Genomic DNA, 25,972 nt, shown 5'->3' with positions numbered 1-25,972 from the left:
AATGATAGTATTTATATTTTTAAGTAAATACAGTTAAGGTGCTATGTTTTATTAAAATAAATGATTACTTTAAAGTATAACAATGTCCTAGTGTTATTCGTTCTTGAAAAACACAGAAATATAGAAAAATGTACATCTGCTTTCCTAAACTTCCTTTCTGGAACACTGAGCTCAGGGGGTCAAGTCAAATGCTGCGGGCAGTGGTACGGAAATATCATTCAACTATAGATGAACGTCGCAGCGAAAATGTTAAGCAGAAGAAGTCATAAAATGTCTCAGTTCCTACATCTGCTGGATGCCCCACTCTGTTGGCCACGGTGAGCAATAAATCTATGACATCTTGCTTATCCCGTTTCCCAACTCTTCAATAAGATCCATTTGTGTCAAGGTGATATGTAGGTCATGGAGTGGCTAGGATTGTCTACAGAGGCAGGGTGAGAGGAAAGAGGGCTGAGGAAGTAACACAGGAAAAGGCCCATGTTTTGTACGCAACTGTGGAAGAGGAGCTAACAAGTTACCCCCAGTGATTCCCGAAATGATCTCTCTCGTCAAAATTCTCTCTTGAACTCTGACTTACATGTATCCAACTGTCCCTGTGATATCCACATGGATATCTAATAAACATCTTCAACTTCACGTGTCAAAAGTAAACGTGTACTCAACCTTGCACCTGACCTGATCCTCCTATAATTTTCCCCATTCTATCGTTAATGGCAGCTCCATTCTTCCAGTGTTTCAGGCCAAAATTCTTAGTAGTGTGATCCCTGAATCCTCTCTCCACCAACTCACATGCAACTGGTTGGCCATCAAATTCTATGGGCTTCCCCTTTAGAATGTATCCAAAATTTGACCCCACTTGGATCCAAATCACCATCTTCAACTTGGATAATTCTGAATATGGGTATAATAATAATGCTTTCTCATAGGGTTGTTGTGATTACCATAGGAGTTACCATAAGTAAAGAATTTTAGGATATGTCCTGGCACATAATAAATAAGTGATACCTATTACTATCGTCTAAATTCCAATTATATTCTAAGGCTTTCTTCTCTACAAAATTATTCTCCGTGTCTGCTTTTTACATTGCTTTCTCCTTTGCATGAATTCTACTCATATCTTCTATCTATTTTGGCTATGTTATGCTTTCCTACCTTTATTACTTTCTACCTTGTTTGTGTAACTATGACATGTTTTCAATTAATATTACAAATTACCAGAGTGCAGGGACCACATCTTATATTTCTCGTTTAGAGTGTTAAGCACAGTTTTTAGACCTTATACATATTTGCTGATTTGAAGTGAAAAAGGGAGTTGAAGCTCTGAATCTTAACTTGCTTATGAAAATCCAATGTGAATGGAATCACTGAACCTTTAAGATCGGTTACATTGTTTCTGATCCATTGCAATATGCACTCGGGCCCCAACAGATGTGAGCTATTCAGAAATCTCTCTGTTGATTTTATTTTACCAGTCATTTAGCTGTTAGAGTAAATAGTAGAATAACAGTCCATCGGCATTTCTTGGCTAAGTTTTCTCCATGCTTTCCTCTCAGTACCTCAGATACCTGACAACAGACCTCGTCCTTCATTCAGAATTATGTCTGCCCAAGTTTCCCAGATGCCACAGAACATTCAACAAGAACAAAAAAGAACGATGCAAACCTGCACTTCACTGCTCCAAGTGTTCCTTGAAAACAATTCTAATCCATCAGCACCAACGAAACTGAAAACAGTTTCACAAGTCATTTTGTGATAGTCACATTTTCTGTTAATTGTGCACACTGTGTAAGTCATTTTACAGAAAATCTTGAGAGAAAAATTGGCTCTTACACATAGTTAACTGAGTGTCAAAGTAAATGCTTTTTCTTCATTAAGAATTAGACACGTGGCATTCTATGTGGCCAATTGTTTTAGAACCAGGACGTGCTTTTAAGTCTTGTGTAACTGAGCAGAGAGGGGCAGGTGGGTTTTAAGGAAAAAAATTCTAAGGCAACATAGCAATCCAGGGAAACCTAAAAAACTGATTACCACCAACGAATGGGATTGAAAAATGTGAACAGGATGGCTTTCTTTCTCCTTTTCACCTTATACTCCTTTCCTGTTTAAATATGCAATCATGAGCCCTTTATTATTTTGATAAAGAACTGAAAATCCGGTATGAGATCGAGCAAGTTCATAGATAACTACTATACAAGACAGAATGTAATTAAATCTGTACAAATGAATACAAATGACAGTACACAATTTTGGAACAATTGGAAACATATTTGGTAATATTTTGCCAATTTTTTTAATGATTAATGCTATTAATGTTGGGAGAACATGCTTTCCATGTTTTACACGAGGGAGAAAAAAGCAAAACCACTGTTTCATATAATTGTTCTGAACCTAAATGCAGAAATTTAAGAAAAACAAAACAAAACAAAAACACGATTTCGGAGCAGAACCCTATCACTCCACCTCATTTCCTTACCTTGTTGGAAACCCCACAGATTTCCTTCAGGATAAGAACATTCTTCAATCTTTCATCTAAGTTTTGGCAAATTAAATTTGGCAATTTGTAGTAATTGGTGTCCATTAAGGTGATTTACAAGACAAAGTTCTTGCTTTTTTTCCTTGAATGTTTAATGATATGCATTAGGATTCAGAAATAAAGGTCACTGTATTAGACTGCACTATATACAATCGCCAATATTTGACTATTTTGACCTATGTAACGTCAATGTATAAGGTTCAGCTGAGTTTTTTTTAGTCTTAACATGTTCATGATTACCAATTTAAACAGGAAAATGAATACAGACTAGCTTTTATAAATAGCAAAAGAAAAACAGCCAAATGATTAACAGTAACAAAGCTCAAAACTCAAAAAAAAAAAAAAAAAAGTAACACTACTGATGAAACCATTCTTCATTTAGAGCTTCAATGCTTTTAAATAGTTTGTCATGGTTCTGAACTCAGAACGAAGAATTTTAAGTTACTTAAGCAGAATTGGAAAAAAAATTAATTCAATGTATCTCATTAAAAACAAAATTCCAAACAAAAAACAACAACAACAAAATCTTAAACAAACTAGAAAATATCATCCTATTCTTGGTAAAGGCCATGTTGCGTGGAAACTAAAAATGTTTTACAGTTTGTATACTGTACCTAAAAAAGAAAACACACACACACACACACACACACACACACACACACACACACACACATATAAAACATATTTTATAAATATATATATATGTATATATATATATGAGTTATTTATTTGGCACTGAAAATCAATAGAATAATGGAAAATTTTACCCCTGAATAAGTAATATATAACTTTGGAAATACAGTAAAGGAATATGATTGAAAGTATATAGATTCTCTAACAGAAGTTTTTGTGGAAAGCAAAATTTTTTTTAGCTATATGTATTTTACTTTTTTACTTTAAACTCTTCTTTTTATCTCTAGCCTAGATGCTAAATCTAGAAATACCTTTATGTATATTATATGTTGTTGTTAACACTTTATAAAAAGTTTTGTACATGTAAATATGCAATTTTATAAGGTTTACCACATTCGTAAAGGCAATTTGCTTTTACGATGACTTACATGGAAATGTAATTTATAATTTTTTAAAAGATTTTTGAATATTGATGAAGTAATATGAGTTTTACAAATCTTAAAATTTATATAATTACACATTTTTATAAAATTTTTCCTACAAAATCCTACATAATTTCACTCGACACAATAGTGTTGCTGAGTAGGCTATGATAGATACCAGCACTGATCAAATTTCAAAGCTAAAAACCCCCTGAGATTTAGAAAAGCACGTGACTTGCCTAAGGACACAACTATTAAGAGTAAGATACAGTACCTAAATCGAAGTGTTTCAGGTTCAAATCCAGTGCTTTGCCAACCTCTTTAGCCTACTGCTTGTCATAAGCATATAATACAAGCTCAGTAACTCAGAAAAATACTACTAACAGTTGAATTATATGTGAGTTTCCTGGCATACACTTTGATAAATGACTGGTTTAAAATTTAGTATGCACATTCTTTTCCATGGCAGAGTAATACCCCATTGTGTATATGTACCACACCTTCTTTATCCAATCGTCTACTGATGGGCACTTAGGTTGCTTCCACATCTTGGCTATTATAAATAATATTGCAATGAACATAGGGGGTGCCTATATCTTTTTGAATTAGCGACCATTTGCAACAACATAGATGAACCCAGAAGATATTAGGCTAAGTGAAATAAGTCAGACAGAGAAAGACAAATACTATATGATCTCATTTATATGTGGAATCTAAAGAACACAATAAACATACAAAAGAAAAACCCCAAAAAACAAACACAAAAACAAAACAAAACAGAAACAGACTCATAGATACACAGAACAAACTCATGGTTACCAGATGGAAATGGGGTTTAGGTGCCTGGGTGAAAAATGTGAAGGAATTAAGAAGTACAAATTAGTAGTTATAAAATAGTCACAGGGATGTAAAGCATAAGGAATATAGTCAATAATATCATAATAATATGTACAGTGCCAGGTGGGTAGTAGACTAATCATGGGATCACTTTGTAAATTATATAAATATCTAATCACTATGCTGTACACCTGAAAGTAATATAAAATAATACTGAATGTCAACTGTAACTGAAAAAAATTTTAAATTGTGGCAAAAAATAAAATAAGGCTAGTCAAAAACAAATGCACTCTTCACAAACCTAGATCAAATATCTCCACGCTGGTACGTATGCATAGATTGTTAGAATTCACATGTCTTAAGGAGGTCACGCATGGAGTTAGGTATAATGCAGAAAAGAAATTTGGAATCTTTTGTTTTCAGTCTTGTTATTGACAGATTAACATTGCTCTGTCCTATGCAATCACAGAGTCCAAATCTGGACTTACAAGACTGTCATTCATTCATTCAACAGAAGTACACTGAGTTACTACTGAGTGCTAGGTACTGTTCTAGGACTTGTAGATTCAGTAGTGAACAAGAAGAACAAGATTTTTTCCCCCCAGCAGTCCTAAGTATAATGGATATTGGTCTGCATAGGGGATAGATAGGTCACAAGTTGATGGCCCATTTACAAACCGCTGCAAACGGTGAAATTGTATTTTTTGCTGATGCTGACTCAGTGTCACCATCTTAATAAATTTAGCCCTGCAGTTCAATGGGTATACATACACTTAAATGCATGTGTGTGTGTGTGTAGATTTGCAAAACCCTGCACTATTGTTTTCACATTTTAGGAAGGTGAAAATAGCTTTAAGCAGTTTTAGCTTACAAAAATGTCTTGAGCCCCATTGTAACTTGGTTCACAGAAGAGCACACAACTTTCATTTCTAAGAAAAAAAGAATTATAGAAACCCATTCGTAGCTGTTGTGACAGCAACCATTGGGGAGTAGATCTATCTTAAAATTGAGAAAGATAAATCGGAGTACCAGCTCAAATTCCAGGTCATTTTCACTCTCTGGAATTTGTCTTTATCTGACAGATGAAAGCAACACCCTATATAAATCTAATTCTTAACCTCTTTATGTCCCATCCAGCTATCAGGCACTACATTAATGACATATCAAATTGGGAAGAGTGTTCAATCAAAAGGCATTAAAGTAGTTATTAATTAGATTTTTCTGAGCTTCTAAAGAAATTTTTAAAACTTAATTTTAGTGGCTCTGTGGTAAGTTGCCCTTTTGATTTTTTCTTCACGGTTTCTGGTCCACATGGGAAAAACACTTCCTAAATATAACTATTTATTTTGGCCAAAACATTCTTCATGGGATGATGTACTATCTTTGAATAAGTAATAAATCACTAATTATAGATTACAGACCGAAAAGTAACATCACAATTGGTCAAAGAACAGCTTGAATAGTTCATGAATAGAAGAAAATCTCCTAGCAACTTAATTGCAACCTCGAAATTTCCACTAGCCTCATGAATCATAAGTTTTAATGTGGAAGTTTCTGATTTCCAGAATTTATAGGGTGGGGATTATCAAAATAGTCTTGCTGAGAGAATGGAACGAGTAGGAGTGAGTTCTTTAAGTACATTTTAGCAGAGACGGGAGTAAATTGCAGTAAGGGAGTTAGAGAAGGACAACTGCTGGGCCTGATAAAATAATGGAAGAGAAAAAAAATAAATAAGTTTGTACGAAATAGACACATGTATAAAATATATTTAAAAAGATCTGTACTAAAGCATACATAAATATGGACTAGGTGTGACTACAATGCAGCAAAATCTATAATCTCTTCAGTATAACAGAAGTGAAAAATGAAGTACTATAGAAATGATTTAAGCGAGATTTAAATTACAGTGAATAGATTAATATTTGTAAAGTAATTCAAAAATATAAATAGCAACTCAAACAAATATATCCCAAATCATAAAAGCACTTGAAGAAAGAATTATATTTATAACTGAATAAACATTTTAGTTGAAAAACGTGAAATTTCCCTAGAGAAATCACTCAATGATTACATTATTCAACTTGTTGTATATTGTCCAAAAGATCGCTTTTTACAACACGGTAGTATTAATGAAAGTCGTATTTTTCCATGCACCAAACTATTCTATTAGAAAATTGATATAGAATTTTTTTTGAAGTTTGTAATCAAATTTTGTTTTGATATTTTCTATGATCCATGAGTATGTAATTTACAATAATGGCAACATCCTTTTGTAGGAGTATTATTAAATCCGTGAAATATCTATCCCTTTATCTAGCCATGCCCCTGTATTAGGATGTGGCCAGAAAGTCATTCTTTTATTTTCCTTCAGATTTGTATATGTAGTGCCTTCTTCCATTATCTACTTCTCCTAATACCAGAATAGAAAAAGTCAGTTTGTGCATGGCATTAATTTTGGCTTCACTCAAGTGACTGATATTATTAAATTTGTGCTTATATGCAATGAAATAGATTCCAGAAGAGACAGATTTTGATCAGGGTGATAAGGTCTCCATGGCCAGTACTTGTGCCCGTTTCAAGGCCAGACTGGAGGATGGGAGGCAAAAATATCAATGAGAAGAAATATTACATCCCTCAAGGGACCCACTGCCAAGTTCACAGGACACGTAAATTTTCCTAACTAAGGCCCAAATCTGCTGAGAACGGGTCTTTATACATCCAAGCTCAAGTTTCTGTGTGACTACAGAAATAAATCTGCTATCTCCACTTTGAAAACATTTCCAGAATCTAAAAATCTCTCCTTCCCACCCTAGTCCAAGCCACTGGCATCTCTTCTCCAACTGTTCTCCTTGCTTTTACTCTTCATTCCCTGCAGTTCGACTCTCAATCAGTGTGATCCTTGAAAAATATAAATCAGATCATCTCACTCTTCTTCTCAAAAACCTACACTGGCCCTTATCTCACTCATAGTGAAAGGTGGTCTTCACAATGGTCTACCAGACCCTTCAAAATCTGGACCCACACAGCCCTTTTGATCTCATGTCCTACTACTCACCCCAAATCACTGTCTTTCAGCCACACTGGATTTCCTGCTGGTCACCGATCAAGTTAAGCACACTCCTGACACGTAGGCTTTTGCACTGACTATTTAAAATGCCCAGACATTACCCTTAGTAATATTTTTACTGATATATCCCCTCGGGCAAGGGAACCAAAAGAAAAAAATACACAAATGGGACTATATCAAAGTAAAAGTTTTTTCACAGCAAACAAAACCATCAGCAAAACAAACACATCCTACTAAATGGGAGAAGATATTGGCCAATGATACATCTCATAAGGGGTCTAAAATTTACAAAATTCACATTAAAAAAAACTTCATACAACTCAACGCCAAAAAAAAAAAAAAAAACAGCCCAATTAAAAACTGGGCAGAGGACATGAAGAGATATTTCTCCGAAGAGGACATACAGATGGCCAACAGACATATGAAAAGATGCTCAACGTCACTAACCATCAGAGAAATGCAAATATAAACCACAATGAGATATCACCTCACCCCAGTCAGAATGGCTACCATCAATAAATCAACAAAAAAGTGTTGGCGAGGATGTGGAAAAAAGGGAACCCTCATGCACTGTTGGTTGGATTGCAAATTGGTGCAGCCACTATGGAAAATAGTATGGAGGTTCCTCAACAAATAAAAAATAGAATTACTTTATGACCCAGCAATTCCACTCGTGGGTATTTATCCAAAGAAATCCAAAACACTAATTCGAAAAAATATATGCACCCCTATGTTTATTGTAGTGCTATTCACAATAGCCAAGATATGGAAACAACTGAAATGCCCATCAATAGATGACTGGATAAAGAAATTGTGGTACATTTATACAATGGTGAATTACTCTGCCTTAAAAAAGAATGAAATCTTAACATTGGCAACAACGTGGATGGATCTGGAAAATATTATGCTAAGGGAAATAAGTCGGATTGAGAAAGACAAATACCAAGTGATCTCACTTATATGTGGAATCAAAAGAATAGAATAAATGAGCAAACAAACAGAGACAGACTCAGAGACAGAGAAAAAACTGATGGTTGGGGGACGGAGTAGAAGGTGAAGGGATTAGAAAGTACACATTGGTAGTCACAAAATAGTCATGGGGATATGAAATACAGTATGGGAATATAATCAATAATGTTGTAAAGATTGCATAGGGTGTCAGATGGGCACTGGATTTATGAGGGGGATCACTTCATAGATTGTGTAGATGCCTGATTACAGTGCTATACACCCGAAGTTGATGTAGAATAATGCTGAATGTCAACTGTAATTATGCATATATATATATACACATATATATATGTGTATATATATATATATATACATATATATGTGTATATATATATATATATATATATATATATATAAATAATGGTCACAGGATGTGGAGTACAGCATAGGGAATAGAGTCATTGGAATTGTGACAGCTATATATAGTGTCAGAGGGGTAGTAGACTGGGAGGGAAGTTATCATTTTGTGAGGGGTGTAAATGTTTAATCATTATGGTATTTTGTACACCTAAAACTAATTTAAAAAAATTTTGTACACCTAAAACTAATTAAAATAAAATAAAATGCCCAAACAGCCAGGCTGACTCCCTTCTCTTCTTCAAATCTTTGCTCCATTGTCTTTCTACTGTACTTCAAATTGCAATCCCACCTTTCACCATTCCCAATACTCCTGCCCTTGTAATTGTCTTATACAGCCCACTCTGTGTTTTCTTTTCTTCTCATAACATGTTTCATCTTTAAATATACAATATGTACTTACTTATTATTTCTTTGTTTGCTCATAATCTGTCTCCGCTGCTTTAATAAAAGCTGCATGAGGGCAGGGTCCATCGGTTTTGCTTACTGTTTTTGAAGCACTTACAGCAAAGCCTGGTATATAGTAAGAGCTTAATAAATATTTTTAAATGAATGAATCCTGACGCCTTAGATTAGCAGCTTATTCTAACAATTCCTTTTCGGTCTCAAGAGCCATGCATAATAGCTGAACCAGTCAAAGAAGACTGAACCAGTTTGCTTTATAATCTCCCTCTTTTAAAGCTCACAAGCTCTCCCCAGTGCTGTTGAGATTCAACAAAGGCTGCCTTTACTTCTCGATCCTATGTAAAGTCTACATTGGGCTCAAGCGTCCCGTCAACATCTGTGAGCTTTCTTAGTATGTACACACTTCCTGTCTCCCTCTTGGCTACCAAAAACACAAAATGTTCTATCCACCTCAACCAGAAAATCCGTACTATCATCCGCTTAGATGAGATAACTGAAGTGATGCATGTCTGACTTCTTTCCTTCCATTTCTCCTTGTTTCCTTCCCTCCCTTCTTCCCTCTCCTTCTTCCTTCCTTTAATGGAATCTTTTTAAGCTGGCATGACTTCCATTAGAATTAGAAGCCAAGACATTTTTGTATGCATTGGGCATGGCAGACCTCAGTATTCTACTATGCATTGCCAAAATTCACTCTTGCTATGCTCAACATAGCACCTAAGAAACAGCACTGTGACAGGTGGCGGGTATAGTGGTTAACAGCATAGATCATGAGCTACTTTGCTCAAGTTCAAATGCTTGTTCCAAAGTTGTGTCAGCTTTGTCAGGTCACTTTCTATTTCTTCAGTTTCTTCATCTATAAAATGGAGATAATGATTTTCGATACTTCACAGAGTTGTGGGGAAGATTAAATGAGTTAGTATATGTAATAGCTATGCATGATATCAGATGGGTTGTAAACTTGTGGTTAATCACTTTGTGAGGGGTATGAATGTCACATCATTATGTTGTTTTGTACACCTGGAACTAATAATAAAAAAAAAAATGAGTCAATATAGGTACATTATTAAAAGAGTGCCTAAGCACTGTATAAAAGTTGATTCCCATTATCTTTTGGTGAAATATAGTTGTCATCCTTATTCTAAGTCATGCTCTTATTTTTGCCCTAAAAATGTACCTTTATCAAGGCTAAGGCCTAATTGAGCAAATAAGGTACTCCTTAGTGAGGGAGCAGCACTGCCGCTGGGGAATTCCACACCAAGCTGCACGGAGTGTTTTCCAGGATTTATGTTGGCAAGTGCCGAATAAACGGTACAGATGCCATTCTTTCTTTCAAACTTGTGCTAGGTTGGGTCTCCCTAGAAACAGATCCTGAGAGTAGAATATGCATGGAAATGATTTACTTGGAAACGATGCAAGTAAACACTGGTAAAGGAGTGGGGAGGGTAAAAATAAAGCCAGGGAAGAGTATAATATGAGGAAGATACCTACTGTGTACAATGGGGTGTCAATCCTGATCCCCCAGCCCTCTGCACTGGGCATGGTGTGCACTCTGAACTTCCGGTCAAAGTGTATCACATGCCTCAGACTTACCCCAACTGAAGATGTGAATGAGCAGTGGTATTCATCCACTGAAAGCTACCTGTCACTGGGTGAGGTTTGTTGGGAGATGTGGGGAGGAAGAGCCTTAATCCCCTGAACTGTATTGCCTCTGGGGAATACAGTGAGGCCTAAGGCACAGAATCCTAGGAAGTTGCAGTTGGCGCTCAGTGAGGAAGGGGTAGAGGTGAGGCTCCAAAAGTATCTCACACACCAGTGGAACTGAAGCTTTCAGTAAAATCAGGTCTATGGAGGCATTAGGGTAAATCCTTTGTATTGGGCCTCGTAATGAGTCATTTCTGCTTTCATGACCAGAGTTTTAATATTTAAAGCTCTCAGGGGCACAACATGTGGAAACTTGAAACGTGTGATACTCAAACTGTCAGTGTTCCGACTGTATTGCTTTAATTTTTTATTCTGATAAGCACGCTTAACATGAGCTCTACCCTCTTGACAAAATTTTAAGTGTACAATACATTACTGTTACTATAGGCACCATGGTGCACAACAGATCTCTGGAACTGACGCATCTGGCACAGCTGAAATTGTATACCACTGAACAGCTACTCCCCGTTTCCTCTCCGTAGCCTCTGGAAACCACCATTCTACTCTGTTTTATGTTCATACTTTCATATGAAATGCTCTACAGCAAGATTTGATGATTTAACACAGTAATTCTATTTTATCAATTGATATCGACACTTGACTTTTTTCTTAAAAAGTATTCCTAATACTGATCAAAACTTGCAAAACAATTGGTTCTTTCAAAATTACGGTACTTTTCTTTTTGAAATGAATGTTACCTTTTTACAATCACCATTAATTGATTCACAATGCTAAATTGGCTTTGATATGAGGACAAATATTACTTAGGTAGAAGTCCCTCATTCATCAGTACTTGTGCCTTAGCTAGTGTACTAGCTATTAAATGCAGATTTCCATATGCCAATAGGTGTTTATCTGCTTAGTCTTTGTCAAAATGATTAGGTAGCTTGCCAATTCAATATATCTATGAAAATCATATGTGCTATATTAGTTATATCTTGTTCAGAAAATAATTATTTTAACTCATTATGTTATTTGTATTGCATTGCCCTTGCAAGAAATATGTATGTTAAACCACAGCAATACCTACTACAGTTCCATAATTTGAGTCATGCAAATCTGTCAGAAATAAAATCAACCACAATTTAATTCCAAACCTTCCCAACCAGCAGCTGTACAATTTATGTGCTCCCTTTCTATTTTTACTACTGGATAATGACAAAGATGAATGCCTTTAAGAGGAAATACATATTCATTGAAAAGACTGAGATCAAAACTCTCCCCCTTCAAAAAGCCCACGATGGTAGGAAGCCCATTTGCCTGCTGCAGATCTGTTGGGAGTGAGATGGAATTATGCTCAAAACTACATCTAATGAGGATTCAATAACCCTGTTAAATTAAACCTGCACTCCCTTTTTACAAAACATAGTAATCGATACCACCAAAATCGGTGTCAGCTCTAATATTATAAAATATATCTGGAAGAACGAATGATTAGCTATGGGTACAGCCAGGGGCCGATCATTCTGAGTGTGCCAGGGTTAAGATGTATGAAGACAAAGATATTCAATTGGCAACTTAATAAGATTAGGGTCACTGCTCTCCTGACCCATGTGTTCATGAACATGGAAAGGAATGAATATTAGCTCATTAGCAGTGATTTACATGTTGAATGACAATGATGAACTTACAAACTGTGCTGTCACGAGAAATTAGTTCATGTGAATAATGACAGGAATGCTGGCACATCTCCTTTATCAATTGATTGGGTTTCTTTTCTTCACTGTACTCATCAGCGATTTGACTTTTACTTCAAAGAGAGTATGAAATAGCACCGTACCGAAATGGATGGAGTAGTTCGAGAGAGCCATGCATCTCTTATTTTACTTGAGTGTGTAATTTCATAGCTTATTTGATATAATGCAAGACATAAAACTCAAGTCACTCAAGATACTGCAACTCTGATTTCCAAAACAAACAAATAGCCTTATCTATTTGTATACTTATGCAGATAAATGTGTGATATGGAATGAGCTTTCAACAAATCATTTAGAGTATAAAATACTTTGGTTAATAGGTGCTGCTGAGAGCAAATTCATCTTCTGTATATAATTTTATGCTATTTGCATTAGAAAATACCAAGCTCTGGCGATACTGTAATATTTCATTTTGAGTGTGAAATGTATGATCACAAAAATTATCTTGAGACATACATTATTATATACATTTTCTTGATGTTATATTCATTTATCTTCAGCTACTTCTCACTAAAATTCAGAGCCTATTTCTTCATGTTTTGTCTTCGTTTGGAATTCAGAACTTGTCGTTGGTGCTTTGAAAACAGCTGGATTCCGTTGGTGGCCCTTGCCTAGTAACTTTAAAGGAAATATTTTATTGCTTTCTATTCAATTAGATTCCATATAGTGTTGTATTGATACTGACACAAATTTGAAATTGAATATGTGTAAGAGGCAAATACCAAAGTAAAACAATAAGCAACAAGATATAATCTAAAACCTCGTCTAATTTCCCTTTTTATGGGAGAAGCAAAATAATGTTTCAGTTGGGAATAAATCATTCCTCTATTACAGCTTCTTTTTTTTTTTTTTGATAAGCTCTCCCGCCCTAAATGTATGTCAAACAATTATTTTTGTATATTCCTTCGTTTTAGGAGGTCTCTCAATGTTAAATATTATAAAACACCTCTTTTAACTTACATCTCTCGTTCTACCCCAGAGGTCGAAAGCTAACCATCCTACAAAGTATTTTAAGAATGACACATGTAAGTCAAAATACCCTCATTTTATATACTTAAGTCAACTGTTTTGGTACCGCCAATGATCACTGTGATCAGCCTGTCAAATCTAAATGAAAATGCTTCGCTTTTACCTTCAGCGATTCCTCTTGTTTAAAGAGATCTTCAAAATCTTTAGCACAGAGGTCAGGAGCATTAAGAAGTTGTTCCACTTCTGACAGAGCTTGTGACACGTGAGTGATCTCAGTCACATAAGTAGAAGGCACATAAGAAATTTCCAAAGGCATCTCTTCAGTCATCACCATCACCGATTCTTCACGGACGGTGTGCTGGTATAGATATACAAAAGAACAATTCTTTTAGCTTCCTAATAATGAAAAGACCTCTATTGAGTTTATACAGATTCCAGTTTATAGCTGACAGAGGGCTGAAAGTGGATAAAAATGTGTCAATCTAGTAAAAACGTTATTATTTATACACCCTTTCCTTCCAAAAAGTGCTAGAGCGATTTATAAGAGATACATCCACATTAGCACCATGAATAGAAGAAGGAAAGACCAAGAGCCATAAGGTCATAGATATACCCTAAGGAAAGGATAATTGTTACAACTGTTTTAGAAAAATGTAACTTTAAATTCCTGGAGTAGTCAGTTGGTATGGGGTAGGATGGGTGGGGGCGGGGAGGGGGGGCTCTACATCTGTGGTATTCGTACCAAAGGAACCTTTCCCATACTCCCTCCCAGTACCCCATATTGACTAGGGTACAAGAGGGGCAAAGGGTTTTTGGCTGGTATGTGCCTTACTATTAAGCAGGCCTCTCCTCCAAATTCCAGACAGCAGGTCCTCTCTTTGATGCTAGCTTCTTGCTAAATTAAGCTGCTAAGGAAGGCACTAGATGAATACGACTGAGGGTGGAATTCACATTTTAGTAAGAACCCCAGAAAGCCCTAAAATCTAAGGCAGCACCCCTCTTTCCTCCCTGCATCTATACTTTCCTACCTAGCATTCAAGTGATAGGCGTGATGGACATTTGGAGCTCAGAGTCTTTTTGGACCTGGCCAGTAGTACCTCTTTCCCTATTCCTTATAAGAGGAAGAAATAGATACTACTTGACGTGCAAATTCAAAAAGATAGATGACCTTTGCTATCTTCTGTCTACCATATAAGCAGCAAAACTCTTGTAACTGAAATTAGTTTCCCTGTAACTTTGTTTTGAATTGATCAACTGCCACCTGCCTGTTGAAGGGGTCAGCTGAGGGTTGGAGTAGCAGGGTCTCTGGGGAAGTTCTGACGATAAGCATGCTAGCACAGCCATTTACTGCTGCACAGCCATCCTCATGTTCGCAGTAATGTAATTAAGTGGAGTTTAGGATCCCAAACTGAAGCCACACAAAGATGAGAAAATTATAAGGTGGTCCATTTACGCTTTCTTTTTCATTTCTCAGGTACAGGATTCTTGTACTCAATTCTTCCGTAATATACAAATAAATTAGTTCTAACTCAGGCTGCTCATCTTCTTACAGCACTGCAAATTCACAGAATTACACAATGTAGCTTAAATTACACAATGATACCTTTCACAAAGTTTGGTTTCATGTGCATATTTGACCAAATACATGACACATATTCCTTCGTGATCAATGGAATGATAATCTACGCACACTTCTAATTTTCCATTTAAAATAATATTAGAATTTCGGGCTACAGTTTGATGAGGACAATTCATAGATTTAACCATAGATTTTTAAATCGAAATTCTCAATCTCCTCATTTCAAACCCACCATTTCACCAATTTAAAAGAAAAATAAGTCAGCAGGCTATTTGCAATTTCCACTGACACATTACGTTTAACACTAACCAGTAAACAATACAAGTCCGGCAAATTTACTCTGACTTTTCATACGTTCCGTTAGACTGGTAACTATTGCTCCTAATAAAAATTTCCAAGTTAATAAGTTTGTCTGTTTTATTTGCCTCAGTTGCTTCAATTCCAGAGGGTAAGTTAGTTCTACATTATCTGAAACAAGAATATTTCCTATATCATTTTTATATAATAGCACAGTTATCTTTCTATTTACATGCATTTTATACCTGTATGTTTTTATAGAACAGTGGTTTTTGTTATTAGGGACAGGGTTGGGTAGAAGAAAAGTAATAATTTCTCTCTCTCTCTCGTATGTATGTATGTATGTATGTATGCATGCATTTTTGTTTAACCAAGTGTTGTTTTAGAACGAGACTTATCTTCAAAAGGTTTAGAAAATATCTCAGTCTTATTTAAAAAAAAATCAATGAGTTCCAAAAGGTTTTGATATCTGTTATCATCATCATTTTCTCTTAGATGGAATGATTATAAGTTTTTTATATCTTCTTTCTGGTTCATTTTTGAAATGTCGTTTCCTAGATCTTCATTACATACATTTGAGATGTTCTCAGCTGTCTTAAATTCATATCAGTGCCTTATAAATTATAGTACTTATGGGTTACAGATAGCAAGGAACTAAACTGAACAGTTAGACACAATAAAAATAAACCCATAAACTGGACTACTGCCTTGGATTTAATTTCCTCTAATACAATTTAAAACTCAAATTTCTAAATCTTTGGTGCTTGTGGCTAATGATATTTTGTTTTCATAGAGGAACTTTATATATAAATAATATTTATTTAAATAATAATTAATTCTGACCTTATACCTCTGAAGATCAGAGTGCGGTGTCTCAGAAATAAGATCCAGCGTTGGCTGAAGGCTTAACCCGAGGCTCTAAGAATCAGAACACGCTGTGCTCTGGCTTCTCATTTGTTGAGTTTTGAACCACTGGACTACAAGTGCATGTCATAGATTCTTTTATTGCATATTGATTCATATACGTATTTTTCTTGTTATAACATCACATTATCACATCAAGAAGAAAAAAAAAACATTTTTTCCTGTATTTTAATGGAAATCTCTTTTAGGAAAACATTATGTGGTATCTATTTAAATCCAAAATTCTTCAAATAATTGAAGTTTTCTACCTGGTTCTAGAAACCATTTTTGCTTTTCTTTTGCTTTAAAGATAAAGCCCTTATTAAGCTGATTGTAACACCCTTCAAAGAATCATTAGCTATTTATTGTATTGCAGGTAGGATATGCTCTATTAATAATATGCTCACTGTAATTATTTTCAAGACTGTCATAGATAAGTCTTAGAGCAATGGGTATAAATTCATGGAAATGAGTGGACTAACTATGCGACCTCCTATTCACTCCATGCTCAGACACAACATGATGAGAGTCTCCAATCCATTTAGAAATATTAAAACTGTTATGGTTGATGAAAGCAAACAAAGAAACAGAAAGGTATATTCTATCACTTTAGAAAAGATCTTATTGAGAAAAATACTGCAATATTAGCTGTCCTTAACTGGTGATAAATGAGTAATCTTTCTGTTTTTTTCTTTTGCAAAATAAATTAAATTACAACAAATGCCTGCAATTCCAAATGCCTTCCAGTTACAATTACCTGTGGGCAATGATTCAGATGTGTTTTGTAAGTTAACTTTAAAAAGGTTAGTATCACACATTCAATACATTGAATCAAATCTGATCTATTGGAAGATTTAGCTCCTCCTATTATCTTGATACATAGTACCCAGTCATCATAGACAGGAAAAGTTAAGTGATACATATCAGCTGAATAGGGAAACCTAAGGAATAATCCTGTGAACTTTTATGAAAAATAGAAATATTTCAAAACAACTCTTTGATATCATTGGGAAACGATCAACTCATTTTCTAGAAAACTCAGTTTTATACATTTTGAATATTCTCATTTATTATGAAGTTCTAATAGATTTTTTATATACAGATATATATATATGTAATAGATTTTTAGACAGATGTATCATAATTTTCATATATAAGAAACTGTTAAAAATTTAATGAAGAAAAAAAATTAATCAAGAGAGTCAGACATGTGGAGATCTAGTTTACTATCTACTCCTTAAAATGTATCATTCCTTTTGACACAGTCATGCAGGTGTATAATGAATAAGCTATATTCATTGAATGACTTTCAGTTTGGTTTAATAAAAATTTCAGACAGTTATTTAAAAATCAGTGTAATTGGCAGAATCATGTTCACTTTCTCTTCTTTATGCAAAACCCATGCTCTCATATTCAGATTTTGCCTTTTCATTTGAATTTCATTAACTCTGCCTTGAATAATTATATCCTTCTGAATCCTGATGTGTACAAATCCTGTCTAACCTTTTGAAAATGGACTTGCTTTTGTTAATGTTCTTTACCACCTTACATCATTATAGATATTCATGAGTCATTAGCAAGGAAGTGCTGTAGCCATACTAATTCATTTTATTTCTCTCTGTTCATATTCCTTTCTAATGATACATACCCAAAAGAATACACTATCCTCATTTTCTGGGAATGAAAATCAAGAGATGTGGAAGAAGACCTCAAAGTACCTATTTTTATTAAGAAATGAAAAACTCAATTGATGCTTAAAAAGTATTAGTATAGGACAAAACTATGATTTGTCACACCCGTAGTCGAGGTAAAAACAGTTTTGAGATTTTGAGCTATGTAGGTATCACTCATAAAGCTTTTTAAAAAATAACATCAGTTTCTCTGAAACTTTAGTTATCACATTCTTTTTATTACTTAGAATTTATTTCTCTTTTTTTTGAGGAGGACTGAGAAAATGTATTTTTTCTTTTCCATTGGGACCTTTTATTTTTCAATTATAGTTGACATACAATATTATCAAATTTGTTTCTTGAAGGGCCACATAACTGCACGAAATGAAGGCAACCCCATTTTGAAACAAATGGTACATTACATCTAAGTTTTTAAAACAAAACACTTTCCTCCATGATTGAAAGGACTTCTCTCTCCTTAATATAAAAGTTTCAAATGGATTGTGGTTACTGGCATACTTATGAGTTATGTGGCCAAAGAATCTGAAGAAAGAAAATGTGCTATATGCCCTATTATTATGATATATCCCTTAAAACTACCTATACATCTAGTATAAATATGGTACATAGAAGATATGTCAATGCCTTCAAAGTCTGACTAACAAAAATAGACTACTACCTGGACAAAAAAGTAATACAGTGATGGAGCCATTTTTTTTTTTTTTACTCTGTTAGTGTTGATAAAGAAAAAGATGTGCCAAACCTTCAAAATAAAACAATTACTTATCAATGATTTAAAGTCCTGATATGAAAATATTTTAATTTATATCTGATTATATCTTTCCTCAAAAGGACATTCTTAAATATTATAGATTATTTAAAAATAATAATACAATAGTGTGTAAATCCTAAATAGGATTAGAAGTTTTATATGGGTTCTAATGGCTCATAAATGACATGGAAGTGGGAAAGAGTTATCTTACACAGGTAGATCTCTCTCCTTGTCACAAAAGTCTTCAGAGAAAGACAACTGAGTTTCCTTCTAGGGATCATTACAGTAAGAAGGACAGTTGAGCTATTTTTATTCATTTGGCCTCGATCATTTCTAGAAATTGTAAGCCTAAAAAGGCAAATATAAGCTAATTTGGCAAAGCAAAACAAAACACAAAAACCCCACCACATTAATCCATAGAGAGAATAAAAGACTCAACTAATAAGGCATACAAAAAAGAGGATGACACACCTGAGATAGGTATGGGTTACTTTTTCCTGTTCACTGTTTGGCCATAAATGGCATGGCAGTACTAGCATTCTGACAGTACCCGGCCTTGGTGCTTTTAATTCAGTCACTAGTCAAAAAGATCTCGAATAATCAATCTAATGAGTCCAGATGGATTGCTTATGATCTTACATAGAGAAAATAGTAATGAGACAGTGTTTGCTCTTAGGTATGCCCACCCTGAATTGCATCATCTAGAAAATTACCTATGTCAAGCTATGAAACAAAAAAGGGGAGGCTCGACCCTTGAATGATCATTAAGTAATTGATCAACAAACGACATGAAGCTTATAATTTACCTCTTGTTAAAAAAAAAAAACACACACAAAATGCATAAAATAATCAGAGTAAAATATTGTAGAAAATCATCCTTTATAGTCATATCAATTATTTTCTAAAGTTAGAATACATGTTTTTGGAGCAGGGCAGGCTGTCAGTGAGAGATACTCAGGTGAAGTTGGATTTGCCAATTTTTAAGTACATCCTACTTCTAAATGGCCAGGTAGGCATAGTGCGCTATACAAAGGGTCTCAAGGAGCTGGACCTGCTCATTGATCTGCCACATGTTAATTCTTCCCGGCCACACCTTCAAATTTATGTAATTCCTCAGAGCCAAGCTAAATCACCATCTAATTAAACTGATAAAATGAATCTCAATAATGTGTTAATGGCTTATAGTGGTTTAAAGCGTTAACCTTCAGATGATAACATCTGCATTTTAATAAGGAATTTCAATGAATTACCATAAATTAGTAACTTGGTAGAATTCTAGTCACTAAGTGTGGGCTGTGAAAGAAGTGAAAGAAAAGGGCTTTGGTTCCCACCAAGGTAAGCAGCAACACATAAGCACCAACATATATGGCCTACCTTCTAAGAAATCACCAGTCAAATAACATGACAATTTAATAAATAAGGTTATATACCCTAGGTACCTTACAATGTAAAATAAATGCAGAAAAGACTCATACATTATATGTGGCATACAGTAGGCTATGAAAAATATTTCTTGAATAAATGAATGAAGAAACTGTCAGTTTAGAAGGATAATTTTAAAAATATACATTTAACTGGAACTGCTGGGGGCTACAGTAGTAATATACTTTCCATTTTGGAATTCCCAGAATTCAAACAGAAATATTTTCTTCATTTCATAATGTAATCTTTATTGACAGAGATTTAAAAGGTCTTTCTGATTTAACTGTTGCATTTCTCCAATGTAATGAACACTAGCTAAATGCTATTACACATACATATCTTGATTCTTAAGTTGCCTCTCAGATATTAATGTAACTCATTATTTGTGAACAAAAAAGAAATAACTATTTGGCATATTCTTATACAGAAATTTTTGGATATTAATTTTAGCCCCTTCGTGGAGGTCTACAATGTCTATCAGCAAAGTAAAATGTCTGAGAAGACCTGCAGTCAATAAATCTTTCGAACCCTGCTAACTCTTCCAAAACGCTTCACATAAAACTTTTAATTTATATGCCCAGTATGTATTTTTTTTATAGTAAGCTATCCCAATATATCAGTTTGGGAATACATGGGGATTTTTTAATATGTTCATATGTGAAAATGAATACATATACATACATACACTAATTTAACATGAAAATAAAATTAACACAAGAAAAATATCTCAGAAAATCTAGCCATCATTTATCTCTAGATTATTTAATGTGGCAACAAAGCATTTATGTCTGAATATGCAAGTGCAGTAATTCTGCTTTTGAATGAGACTTTAATAGAAATGTGATAGTGAAGATGCCTATAACACATTATCCAATATGGTACTCCTTAGCCACACGTGACTATTTAAATTTAAATCTTCTGGGTGGTGAACACACAATGGGATTTATAGATGATGTAATACAGAATTGTAAACCTGAAATCTATGTAATTTCACTAAAAATTGTCACCCCAATAAATTAAAAAAAAAATTTAAATCTAAAGTATTTAAAAGAAAATACAATTAAAAATTTAGTTGCTGATGAGATAAAATACACTATGGTGTTCATTTTATACAGAAAGTCAAGAATGCAAAAGCTAAGCTCTTTACTTTCATCTGAAAAGTATTAATACTAGCACTATATGTATCAGAAAACAATTGTAGTATATCTAGATTGACAGTTTTCCTCACAATGGTGCTTTAGGCTGGCTACTAAATCCAACTTGAAATGTCAAAATCTGAAGATTCAATCAATTTGTTATACTACATCTGATTGATTTTATTAAACTGGAATTTATATATGTGTGTGTATATATATATATATCCTCAATCTCTATGTAACTTCATTCAACTTTGATTAAATTAATAAAAGCACCTATTGTGAAGTATATAAATATATATACATGATATAGCTACTAAAATTGTATTAATTTATGCATATACAGACGGGTGTCAAAAAATGTATACATATTTTAAGGAAGAAAAAAACTGTATTAAAATTGTAATACTCAATATATACTGATAAAAAAAGATGAATACAAGTCATGTGCATACATTTTTTTGGCATCCCCGGTATGCATATGTATGTGTGTGTGTATGGAAATGTTGAGATGATGGGAATATTACTTCATATACAAAAGTTTTCTGTCTCCCTCTCAGCTGAGTAGACAACCTTTGAAATAGTCATGACTAACTACTAGAATCTAGTAGAATATATGTATCCGGGACTCAAATTATAGAAAAAGAGCTACAGGTGGAAAGAGAAAGACCATGAACTAGTGGTCTTTAAAAGATACGTGAATCTCTGGCATCATTTGGGATAGAAACTATGTATATGATGATTTCCACTTATGTATGTAGGGAGATTTGTGAGAGACAACTGACTGAAGATCTGTTTGTCCCATGCAGGAATCAGTACCTGCTGGGTTGCTTCATGAAGATATTACTAGACAGTGGTTGTACTAAATGGCTAAGGACAGCCTTAACCCCCACCTCTTGTTCATGAAATCAAGATACTTTCTCACAATACTTATTCTGGAAGGTACTGGGATCTTAACGCATTGTTCACCAGAAAAAAGAAAAAAATACTTCCATTATTTTTATTGCTTCTCAAATCAACACTATATAGAACACTCAACCCTGACTGGTATTTATGCTAGGAAATTTCACACCCTTTACTTTAAGCATGAGAAAAAGAACACAGACTATTTCAGAAGACACAAGAGACTGAAGAAGGGAAACAAAGCTGCAAGTCCATACAGGTAATATACTAGAAGAAACACAAGAGAGCTTTATTAAAAATGAAATGAAAAGCATTAAAAAGATAATACTAGACCACAGAAAGCCTGATACCTGGTTTTTAAAAATTCAACAGATGACTCGGGAAAGAGTGTAGTCATTGCTAAAAACAAAATGTAGTTTCTGGATGAACAACCAGAAATATCCCACAACATAGAGAAAAACAGAAAGAAACTGTAATCATAAGTGAAAAGAAAGTTGCACGATAGAATCAGGGCATCTAATACGGAAACAGTATAAGTATCAGAATGAGAAAACAGAACCTACAGAAGAGAAGTAATTATTAAAATAATCATAAGGTAAAATTTTACTGAGCTAAAAATACTGATTTGCTAAAGTTAAAAATGTTACACAGGTACCAAGAAGTATTAAAGAATAAAAGACACATATTTAGAAATATTTTGAATCATATCCTAGTGAAATTTGCGAACTATGAGGAATGGGGTTGGGAGCATCTTACAAAGTTTGACAAAAAGAGAAAAGTTAAAAACAAAACAAAACACAAAAACAAAAATGAAACTAGGGCCAGCATCATAATTCTCATGTGTAAACAAAGGAAGCTAGAAGAGGGTTTTCTACAACCTAGACACTATTGAAAGAAGAGGGTAGAGACTCAATAATGCTACTATTACCCAGAGAATCCATCATTATGAGTAGAAAAGACTATTTTGAAAATACAAGAACTAAAAAAGTATGCATCCTTATGTACTTTTTATGAGACAATTTCTCAAGTATCCCAATCAAATGAAAAACAAACTATGATAGAGATTTCCAAGTGGGGAAATAAAGAGTAAAAAGAGTGGTAAACAATACACTCGGTAAGGTTTTTGTTAAATTTAACAGAACAATGATATTGTAAGTGTAATTTGAGTGATAATATGACTTCTTGAACTCGATAAGTAATGCTCTAAGGGAAAACAACAATAGTAAAGAACTAAAATTATGAATCATTGGTTTTTAAAGGATTTTATCTTGGCTTGAAAAGAATGAGGAGCAGCAGAGTAAATTATATTGGTGGGGAGAGAAATATTCTTACTTAATTTTAGTGTAAATAGAGAAATACAGAATTAAAAATTGTTAAAAATAAGAAACTAAGCATTAGTAAAATGGTAATGCAGAGTTTAACTTCAAAATTACCTGCAATAAGGTGAGGGATGTAGCAGAGTGTAATAGAGATAACTAATTATAAAATTATACTGTGCTTCCCTGAAAATAAGACCTTGCCAGACCAACAGTTCTAATGTGTCTTTTGGAGCAAAAATTAATATAAGACCAGGTATTATATTATGTTATATTATGTTATATTATATTATATTATATTATATTATATTATATTATATTATATTATAAAGACCAGGTCCTATATTATAGTAAAATAAGACCGGGTCTTATATTAATTTTTGTTCCAAAAGACGCATTACAGTTGATGAACCAGCTAGGTCTCATTTTCAGGGAAACACGGTAGACAAGGTACAAAAGGAAATAAAGCAATAACCATAAAATATGATAGAAGGAATTTTAAAAATTATATAAGAGTTATCATAACAATAGTGAAGTTGGCTGAATTTCCCCATTAAAAGATGAGAAATACTGTCAGAATGGATTAAAATACACAATCCATCTATAATCTGTTTATGAGAAACATCAAAAACTAAGGTCATAATAGTATATAATGTAATGATAACGCTACATCAGGAAAATAATTTGTAAAACATTAGAGTCAAAATAATATCAAATGAAGTATGATTAAAGGCCAAATGGGTCCAAGAGAACTATTGTAATGATAAAAGTCATTTCTTACCAAAAAAAAAAAAGTCATTAATTGTTATGCCCCAAATATTTGGCTGCATTTTACGTAGGGTAAAAATTATTAGCAATAGAAGGAGAATGAGACAATATCAAAGCTGTAATTGGTAGCTTCCATATGCCCCTTCCAGAATTTGTTAGATCAAAAAGACCAAGGACAAGAAAAAAACAACAAAAACAAAAAACAGGGATAGAAAAAAATTCTTTTAAATAAAATTTACTGGGGTGACAATGGTTAGTAAAATTACATAGGTTTCAAGTGAGGTGGTAGATGAGGGTAAACGGGGTCAAACAGAAATTTTTTTAAACCAACCAGCTGAATTTAATCCACACTGGCTTTTGATTTCCAGTCAAGATGGCAAGGTAGGTAAACACTGTGCTGACCTCCACTCAGGACCTCATCAATTACAACTAAACCACAGAACAACCATTATTAAGAATCATGTGAAGTCTAGCTGACCCAAAGCCCTACAATGAAGGACATACAGAAGAAGCCACCTAGAGACTGGTAGGAGGGGCAGAGACACAGAACAGGCTGGTCCCACGCCCACATATGACCATTAAGCACTGGAAGGGCTATCTTAGTTATAGAGTTCCCCCACTCCAGGAAGAGCGAGGGGTCCTAGCCCCTCCCCAGCCCAGGGTTTCAGTGTCAGGTAAAGAAGTCCCCATAATTTCTGTCTGTGAATACCAGTGGAGATTGTGGCTGAGTGAGATGAGGGCGGCGGGAGTCCCAGGCGCTCCTCATAAAGGGACCATGTATGGACTTACTCAGTGACAGACTCACTAGCTCTTAGCTCCAGCACTGGGGCAGCAGCTTGAAAGGTGAAAAAGAAACACTGGGAGGAACTGAATTGTCTATCTTCAGGGCGAGGACTGGAGCTAGCAGAAGCCACTGTTTCTTTGTTGAACCCTCCCCTTTCCCTGTGTGCCCATGGAGGCAGATGTATATCTGAGTCTCCTTCTAACTGGCTGTCACCTTTCCTCTGCCCAGCCTTACGTGATTCCCTGAGGCCAAGCCCCACCCAACATTCCAGGCACATCCAAGCCACTTCCAGTGGCTTTTCCATACAAAGGGCCTGTCTTGGCTCATGCTGAGGACTTTCCTAAAATCTCTCAAAGGCTCTCAAAATCCAACCAAGCAGCATCTGGCTTCAGCAAGTTCCGTACCTCTGGTTGAGCAGCCCTAAGCCTGGCATTAGCAACAGCTGGCCTCGGTTCATGACTTGGCCTCTCAAAGCACCTCTAAGCACAGTGTGGGCAGCGTCCCTCTGTGGATTGCTTTGTGGCTCTTACCAGGTAGCCCCGGGCACGGCACAGACTGTTGCTGAAACTGGCCTGCAGCGGGGCCCCTCCTAGGAGGCCCCAGGGCTGTCAGGCCCACTGGCCAGCTTCAGACGGGGCCAGCGCTTCACCCAGCCACCTCCAAGAACCACACATCCAAAGGCAGACTGGGCAGGCACCAGAGCCCCGCTAAAGTGAATCCTGCTCTGAGGGGTCAGCCCCTGCACAGCAGCTCCTTTACTATAGTCATAGCCAGTCCTCATAACCAACAA

General features: G+C 34.8%; 1 protein-coding gene across 6 annotated transcripts in view; it reads right to left on the bottom strand.

Annotated features, from left to right (window-relative positions):
* Positions 1 to 25,972, bottom strand: part of DMD (dystrophin) — a 2,143,628-nt gene that overhangs the window by 1,167,815 nt on the left and 949,841 nt on the right. For all 6 annotated transcript variants that reach the window (XM_033109718.1, XM_033109734.1, XM_033109713.1 and 3 more), the window contains exon 42: positions 13,796 to 13,990. In XM_033109718.1, coding sequence (XP_032965609.1) covers positions 13,796 to 13,990 — 195 coding nt within the window. The remainder of the gene's footprint in view (positions 1 to 13,795; positions 13,991 to 25,972) is intronic.

Source organism: Rhinolophus ferrumequinum, chromosome X, assembly GCF_004115265.2.
Source record: "Rhinolophus ferrumequinum isolate MPI-CBG mRhiFer1 chromosome X, mRhiFer1_v1.p, whole genome shotgun sequence".
Taxonomy (NCBI): Eukaryota; Metazoa; Chordata; class Mammalia; order Chiroptera; family Rhinolophidae; genus Rhinolophus; species Rhinolophus ferrumequinum.
This window is presented reverse-complemented; position numbering and strand designations above follow the sequence as displayed.